Source organism: Prinia subflava, chromosome 11 (genome assembly GCF_021018805.1).
Source record: "Prinia subflava isolate CZ2003 ecotype Zambia chromosome 11, Cam_Psub_1.2, whole genome shotgun sequence".
In the NCBI taxonomy this organism is placed as follows: Eukaryota; Metazoa; Chordata; class Aves; order Passeriformes; family Cisticolidae; genus Prinia; species Prinia subflava.
Genome location: NC_086257.1, coordinates 2,508,577 through 2,517,215, shown reverse-complemented (window position 1 = coordinate 2,517,215; position 8,639 = coordinate 2,508,577). Strand labels below are relative to the sequence as shown.

The 8,639-nt window shown below is 43.0% G+C and overlaps 1 protein-coding gene across 1 annotated transcript; it reads right to left on the bottom strand.

Annotated features, from left to right (window-relative positions):
- Window positions 1-215: 215 nt before the first annotated feature.
- AMER3 (APC membrane recruitment protein 3) lies at window positions 216-3,200 on the bottom strand. Its single transcript, XM_063408007.1, has one exon. The coding sequence runs from the start codon at window positions 3,198-3,200 to the stop codon at window positions 216-218; it is 2,985 nt and encodes a 994-aa protein (XP_063264077.1).
- Between the last annotated feature and the right edge of the window lie 5,439 nt (window positions 3,201-8,639).

Genomic DNA, 8,639 nt, shown 5'->3' with positions numbered 1-8,639 from the left:
GCACACTGTATGTGTGCACCTGCAGGACAGGACACACCTGCACTGTGACTGCAAACTCCTGGCTTTCTCATGTGACCCCCTGCACAAATGACACACCTTGAATCCCTCAGCCTCTGCTGCTGTTGAGTGCCCCTCTGCAAAAAGAGAACAGGTTGAATTGTTTCACATTTCATTTCACCCTTCCCCTAAGCACTCACCTTCTCCATGCAGGTGTGTCACTGGTGGTTCCTGGATGTCACTGCTGCATCCCGGGCCACTGCCTCTAGGAGAGGGGACAGAGCAGTCCCTGCAGCCAGGCCATGGCAGGGTCTCTCTGCACAGTTCCAGGGCCCTGGGCTGCACTGCTTGGCTTCCTCAGGCTGCAGTGACTCAGACAGACAGACAGCCGTGCTGTGGGAGCTCTGGGAGAAGGTACCAGCTATGTCTGGGCAGACAGAGTTAAAGAGAGGTAAAAATGTTGGTCTACTAAGAGATGTCTCAGGGCCAGAGTCACTTGGGCTGAGACCAAAATCCTTTAAATAGGAGAGTGCTTGGTTATTCAGCTGGGCATATTCAAAATTGATCTTGCTTTGAGTAACCTCATCTAGGATTTTTGCTCTACTTTTCTGATCTTCAGAGGAAATTTGCTCCCCATTTTGCTTCAAATGATAGAGACTGCTAGATTGGAAACTTGTCTCATAGTTGTATTGGTTTGTTCTAGGAATACTGGGATATTCTGGAATTTGAGCAATGCAGCTGCATTCATTTTGCAGCAATAACTTGTTTTTGTACTGAGACATCTTATGAATTATACTATTCATTTCATTCCCAATGTATTTGTCTTCCAGGTGCTTGTTTTCATAGCTGATTTTTAATGATGCCACCTGTGTTACACAGTGCTCTAAGAGCTGCACTATGTTAGTGCTGCTCTCCGTTGATGTGGGGCTCATGTAGCTCTGGAAGTGACTGGGGGTTAGAGGCTGTGGTGGCTTGTCACAGGAAATAGAGAGAGAGTGATACATTGGTTTATTTCTGTCTTCCCTCTCAAGGGGATCTCGGAGTGAGGTCACAGCAGTCTTGTAGGAGTAACATGATTCTACTTCGTGATTATCATCTAATGAAGGATTTTCAGAGCTCTGGGAGCCACTATCTCTGGCCAGCTTTTCTGGCAGTGAGTTTTTATCTCTGGATGTCTCCCATCCCAGAGAAATTCCCACCTTCTCATTCTCAGTTGAAGATGTCTGCAGATTGTTTCTGTTAGCCTGTGATTGTGGTGCATAACTTGATGATCTGCTGGTTTCCACAGTCCCAGGTACTGCAGATAGGTCCTTGTGGTGACTCCCTTCTCTTCCTTGGCAATCCAGATCAGATGTGTTCAGGCAGGAGGCCAGGCTGTGGTCTCTTCCAGCAGTGTTTACTGAAGAGCCCTGGGTTGCCTGATTGCTCTCCTCCAAAGGCACACATATATTAAATGTATTGGATTCACCCTTGCCTGGTGTCTCCTGCTGAGCTTCTGTGCTCCCTTCTTGCTCTGGACTGTGGCTGGGCAGGATCAATGAATCATTAGACTTTTCTGGCTGTGATTGAGGACTCTGAAGAGAGTCAGGGGAGGAGATGAGTCCTGAGTGTTTTCGTAGCCAGTTTATTATCCCCATGGTCAGTGAAAGCTCAGTATCACAGAGCTTTAGCAAACATTCTTTGCCTTTCCATGTGCTGTGGAAGAAACCTTGGCTAATGATGTCTAAAGTTGGTTGGGAAGCCATGTTCTCCTCAGCTCCAACATGAAAGCTGTAAATGGACAAAGGGATTTCAATGGCTTGCTCTGAAACACTTTCAGAGGCACACAAGTCATCATCAAGGATAGGGTTTACTTTGACTTCATTTGGGTCATAGAAGAGCTCATAAAGGGCATCTCCACTGTAGCTGTCTCTTGGAAATCTACCTGGAACACCAGGGGTCTGAGCTTCCTTCAGTTCATCATCCTGTCCAGGAGAGAAAGAATCATAGTAGCCTTCATCACTTGTGGATGTGGATTCCTGGTTTTCGCTTTTCGGTGTTTCTGTTTCTGTGGAGCTGTCTTTGGAATTGTCACCTTCTTTATCAGGTGACACTTGGGAGTCTGTGACTGGTACAGCAGCCTGACTTCCATCCTTGTCTGTGTCAGAACCAGGTATCTTCAGTAACTTCTTTTCAAACAGAGCACTCTGATGCAGCCTTACTGATTTGTTGATGTTGTCCCAAAACTTTGCAAATTCCACCGTCTCATTCTGGCCAGGAGAGGCCAGCTGCTCCACCCCGCCTTGGAAGGAGCCCATGCCAGGGCTGTCTTTGTGCTTGCTTCGCCTCAGCAGAAGGTCTCTGCTGTTCTCCAGCTCCAGGTGAGCAGAGCTCTCATCAGCAAAGATCTCCCCACAGCCAGTGAGGGAGTCAAAGCTCTTCAGGGAGGCAACATCTTCACACAGGGCGTTGCAGTAGTCGTAGGAGGAGTCAGACTGCAGTTCACTGTCTGAGCAGTCCTGTGACAAGCAATCAGCTGCACAAGTTTCTGCAGTTTTGAACAGATACTTTGCAAGACGTCCAGACAGGTTCTTGTCCTTCTCCACTAGAAATGAGAGGCTGTCTGGTTTATTTTTTCTTATGTGAAATATATCTCTGAGCCCTTTCTTAGATCTCTTGAGGGAAATCCTCTTCCTGGGCATGGTTTTTGCGACAGCTGGTACAAAAGGCATCTGTGGCACAAAGTTCCTGTAATCAATCATCTGACTGCTGCATGCAGACTGGCTGGGGCTGACCACACACTCCTTCTTACTGCTGGAGCTGGACATCCCTGAAAAGCTGATGCTATTGACAAGGCGGCCCTTGCCCTTTCCAAAAAATCCCTCCTCACAAGCCCCACTGCTGGGGCTGCAGTGCTCTGTTTTGTCTGCCTCAGCAACACAGTCATGCGTTTTACTCTTCCTTACAAGCTTGTAGGAGGAGCCAGATGATTTTTCCAGGTTGTGACCGCCAGCTCCATTCCTTGCTGCTCTGGTAGAAAATCTGTAGTTCTTGTGTGTGGCCAAACATGCCAGCTGCACTTCGGCCACACTTTGGTTTCCCTCCAGAGCTGCCTTTTTTTCTTTGCCCAGCTCATCTTTGTTGGTAGCAGCGGGATGCACTGGTGGCACTTTCTCATGTTGCACACTGGATTTTATGAAGGTCTTTCCTCTCTTGAGCTCCATACTGCTTCCTCACATGTGTTTCTGTAAAGAAAACAGCAGAACACAACTATTGAGAGGTTGGTGGGTAGAACTTGTAAATTTTGAGAGCAACTGCAGAACAAAGGAAGGGACATTGAGCATTATGAAATTGAGCTGCTCTGCCATCAGACATTTCCATCATTGAGTCATGGTACTGCATGACAAACAGACTGAGTGAAACTAAAGGTGCGTGGGCTGGAAGATTCAACAAGGACAAAACAGTGCACATTATGGGTTGGTAGTTGAGGCTCAGAGAACAATTTTTCTGTTAGAAATAAACAGGTTTGCATTGAGGATTATGACTTTGGGATGGCTTTTAACAAGGTAAAGATCCTGTTCTGAAGATAGAAGAGGCATTAACAAAAAGCAATACCTGAGAAACTTCAACATGCAAATGTGTGCATCAAAGAGGTAGCAGTTTGTAGATCTGTACCTTAGAAAAGGACAAAAATCTCAAGTTGGGAAATACCCTGAGAAAACGGATCAAACTTTTGACATATAATGCTCACTTATCTGTGAATAGAAAATCCATAAACCTTGGTACTACCCTAGCATGCAGAAACTGAATTACCGATTTTGCTTCCCCCTGAGCATAACATATCATTTTCTACACTGCTACTTTTATTGTCAAAAATCAAAAATGCCACATGGAAAATCATTGTTAGTCATGACAAAAGTGTCATCTCCAATTTACAAAGACGTGTAGCACACAAAGGCATTGCCACATTGAACCTGCACTGTGTATTGATTAGCTATTTCTAAAAATACTCTAGTACCTGTATCAATGCCAGTTTCAGGCTCTGCCTATATCGTTTAGTATCACACCTGTTTTATGTTTTCATAAATCTAATTAGTCATTAATTATATTAGCCATGTTGCTTTCAGTTTTCTGGCAGTCCTTATGTAGAAAGAACTGATCCTTTCCTGTCATGCATCAACTGGAATATTGAGTAAGTCAATGGAGTTCCATAAAGGTAGGTCAGGGACAAAGCAAGCACTACCTAAAAGCTGGTGGAGCAACCAGATTTTTACTTGGTGGGAAACAGCACAATAACTCCAAGTCTTCTTCTTGAAAGAACGTGGATCTCTCCTAAATGAAACCTTATTTAATGATTTGTGTTGTTTTGAATTGGTTAGACAGAACAACTGGAGACACTGACCAGGAGATTTTAAATTCAGCACCAAGCCTAGGCTTTGTATTCCTAAAATAGAACTTAAAGCAGTCTTCAGTTTGTTTTGAACTATAACAGCTGTCTGTAGCCTCCAGCAGCTCTCCAGTTGCCTTGCTGGAACAGCCACACTCTGACCAGCACCTCACTGGATGCAGGACTGTGTATTTGTGAGCACTTCTCCAGCAGGCAGGCCAGTGACAGCCCCTTTCTTACAGAAGCTGCAAACTAACAGGTGATTAGCAATATTTACAAATAAATGTAGGTCAGTGACAAAAGGTAGAGAACATAAGGGCAAAGTGTGAATATTTGACATGTGGTGAAAACATAGTGGGTAGTGATAGACGGGCATCTATCAGTGTGATTGAGATGTTGGCACATTCATTTGCACTTGGCACGACATGTGAGTGTAACAGAACATTCTTAATGAAAGGCAGTAAACATTTTACTACTCTGTCAGGTATCTGGAGTTCACTGATGCTGCAGGAAACTTGTTTTGCATATTTAGAAATAGGTCACTGGGACACGATTACACTCCTCTTCTGAAAAGCAAGGTGTGATCGACAAGCAATTCAGCGTGCAGAACTCCAGCAGGGTTGTGAAAACAATCAGAAATAGCTGATGCAAGACCAGTCATTAATATCCCAGAAATAAAGCATCTGACATCTCAGTCCTTTGCGAGTGCAGAAACAGGTACTGTGTCCCTGTGCCCCTGTGCCCCTGTGCCCCTGTGCCCCTGTGCCCCTGTGCCCCTGTGCCCGTGTCCCTGTGTCCCTATGTCTTTGTGCCCCTGTGCCCCTGTGTCTGTGCCCCTGTGTCCCTGTGTCCCTGTTCCCCTGTGTCTGTGTCCCTGTGTCCCTGTGCCCCTGTGTCCCTGTGCCCCTGTGTCCCTGTGTCCCTGTGTCCCTGTGTCTGTGTCCCTGTGCCCCTGTGCCCCTGTGTCCCTGTGTCCCTGTGTCCCTGTGCCCCTGTGCCCCTGTGTCCCTGTGTCCCTGTGTCCCTGTGTCCCTGTGTCCCTGTGTCTGTGTCCCTGTGTCCCTGTGTCTGTGTCCCTGTGTCCCTGTGTCCCTGGTGCTCCCGAGGAGCTCCTCAGAGGTCTGTGACATTGGCAAGTGCCAGCCTTACAACAATGCAATGTAGGGCTCTTTGAAGTCCTGCAGCTGCTTCTGCCCATTCTGACTATTTAACAAAGGTCACTTTTGTAGGATATTGCATACTTGGGAACTTTCCTGCAGATGCATTAAAAGGCTTTTAGGGATGAATTTATTTAGTGTCAAGTATGAAACGTATTAAAGCTAAGAATTTAGGATGACATTAGATCATCTTTGGAATAAAGTAATGCTTGATCTGAATTGTATCTCCTTGATAAGAAACACAATGGATGACCGCTGTGATAACTGGGTCAAGAAACTTCAAGGCTTGTTCTTCTGTCTTTTTTTTAATAGATTGGATGAACAGTTTTATCTTGAAAGCAAAAATGGCCCAAGTAACATTTTTACTGAGAATATCTGTAGTATAATAATGTAAGATACACTGATGGTAGCTGATGCTGCCTTTTCAGTTTCCTCTGATGAGGAAAAAAGTGTTAGCTGGTGTTTTGGTTTTGTGGGGATTTTGTGGTTTGGTTTGTTGGGATTTTTAAATATCTACTCTCTCTCTCTCTCTCTCTCTCTCTCTCTCTATATATATATAATCATCATCTTTGTATTCTAATTATTAAATGTTACTATTTATTCCCATATATTCTAATTCTAATACTCCCTCAGGATTCATTCCAGACTTAGTATCTAGTTCATTGTGTCATCTTGCTTATTCTAAGACTGCCATATCTTTGTAAAACTCCTCCATTGAAAATGTTATTTCAAATGAAGAAAATAAAGGGAACACCTTCTCAGTCAACTCTTTGAGGGCTCCTCAGGACAGACTACCAGAGTGCAGATTTTTTAAAACATTCATCTTAGATGCTGTTTTGTAACTTCCCATACTCTGAATTCCTCTTCATACTCATGTGAGGTAAACAATCAATGAACTTCTTTTCAAAAATAGACCAGAAATATCTATGTGATGATTCTGTCTTTCTATATCTGTCAATAGTGTTACCCCATTTCATTGTGATGGATTATACCATATCTTTTTTTTGGTTTCTGCAGGGACACAAGTTCTGTCTCTAACCCCAGAAGCTGTACCAGTGAAATTGGAAACAGATTAAACTGCTGTAAGGGAAAGTTACCCTCCAGTGGTTATGTAAAGCTAAATCAAACTTCTATGAAAAACTATTACAGGCATTTAAAACAAAAACATTTTTCTGCGATTTCTTGACCTATGCACTCAGCTACACTCGTGCCTGTCTCTGTTCCTTTTCAATTATTCTTCTCTTGGACTTGCAGGATATCACTTCTTCCACAGTGATAAAAGATATATGAGGACCTGATTTCCATCTTTGCAAAGGAAATATATTTTGGAATTAAAAGTCACTGTAAAGAACAGAAACCTATGGAAACTAGCAGTCAGTGTATTGACAGTCTCAATGTTTTCTTCATTAATAACAAAATGGTTTTTTACTATCTGCAAAATTGCTTATGGAATGAGTTTAAATAGAGGACATCCCCGAATCTTACACTGGGCTGCAGTTTAATTGTCTTTTACACTAAGATTGGGGTGTAGTAACAGCATTGAGGCTTCCCATCCACAGTAAACAGTACTTTTTATCTGGCTGGATCAGACCAGCTGCTCACTTTTGGGATTTCATAGGTGTCTAAGCAGGCAATCAGATCTGGATTTGGGGCTGATACTGTAACAGAAATAAGGTTTTCTTTTAAATTTGGATAATACTGCTCATAAAATGCAGAGATGCTTCATGCTCAAACACACGCCATCTGTGCAGGGTGTGTCACAGCCTTTTCGTGAAACCAGGAGGTCTTACTGCATCTGTGATTCATCTAAAAGAAAAGTTTTAGAATGCAAAGATGAACACATTCCTGTGGGCTAAGGAGCCTTGATTTTAGGACAATCAAAGCAATGGCTTCTGGATCTGGGTTATGAGGACCTGAGCAAGACTGAGTTAGGTAACTGTTCTGGTTAATAAGAGCCGTATTCAGATGGCCTAAATCCTCCCTAAGTCCAGGCCAACATGCAAGGGCCAAAGAGGGGAGCAAAGGAGCCTGATATTCTTTAGGAAAATGGGTGGAGACAGGATTCAAACTGCCCAGATATTACCTCTATCATGTGAGTCAAAGAGAGGGGTCACCTTTGCCTCTGCCCACGGCCTCAACACTTTCTGCCAGCCATCCACAAGTTTCCCTCTGAGGTGGAATGTGAGAGAGCCTTGCTTTGGGTTTTTGGCTGGGTCAAAGTTGTTGTATCTTGCTAGCTTATAACACAGTAGAAAGGTTTGTTTATATTATCTTCAAAGAAAAGGTAAAACATCTGTCCTCTTGCATGTAATTCTAGGAATACCATCCTACTGGGAAAGTAGAAATATCTGTTTCAGAGAAGTTGCATGGATAGAAATAATACTATTACAAGGAGGAAATTTAGATAAAGTCCCCAGCTTTGGTAAGTTTGGCTCAAAAATAATTTTGCTCAAGTAGGAAAAAATATAATTGAGGTTCATTTATTTGAAAATCTTATCAGCTATCCAGCTTGGACCTTTCTTACTTGCTTGTTTGATGTGTAATTTATATATAATCGTCTCTCGTGAAGATAGAAATAGGTAAAATTCAGAATATAGTGGTTTTGAAGGGGAGATAGGAGTGTTCTTTCTTTACATTTACATCACTCTTACAGTTGGCAGGTTGTGAAGATGGTGCCTGGCTGTCTCTTGCTAAGCAGTTCTGCATGTCACTTGGCACCTGAATTTCACCTCCCTACAAGTATTTTCCTTCTATTAAATGAAAAAGCTGATAAATACTGAATAGTCTTTTAGGCTTTTTAATTCAAAAATAAGGAAAACCCTCTTTGTACTGCTTTTATGTTTTCGGATACAAGTTTGGAGTGAGTCCAAAATCCCTTTTCCACTAGTGGCTTCATATCAATCAGACTTAAGATGCTGAGTATCAGAGGTACCTTTGAAAATGGTACCCTGCTTTTCCATCAGAAACTGTAGCATAATTAAATTTCCTAAAAACATCTCTGGTTAGGGTATATGGACATGCATTAAGCTTCAAATCCATGCATTTTAAGATTAAACATTTTTAAAGTATTTCTTAATAAATTGTGTAATGGGAAAGGGGCAAAGAACAGAGCACTCTGG

Excerpts from the sequence above, each read along its gene's own strand:
- AMER3 (XM_063408007.1), bottom strand. The coding sequence starts at position 3,200 with ATGGAGCTCAAGAGAGGAAAGACCTTCATAAAATCCAGTGTGCAACAT.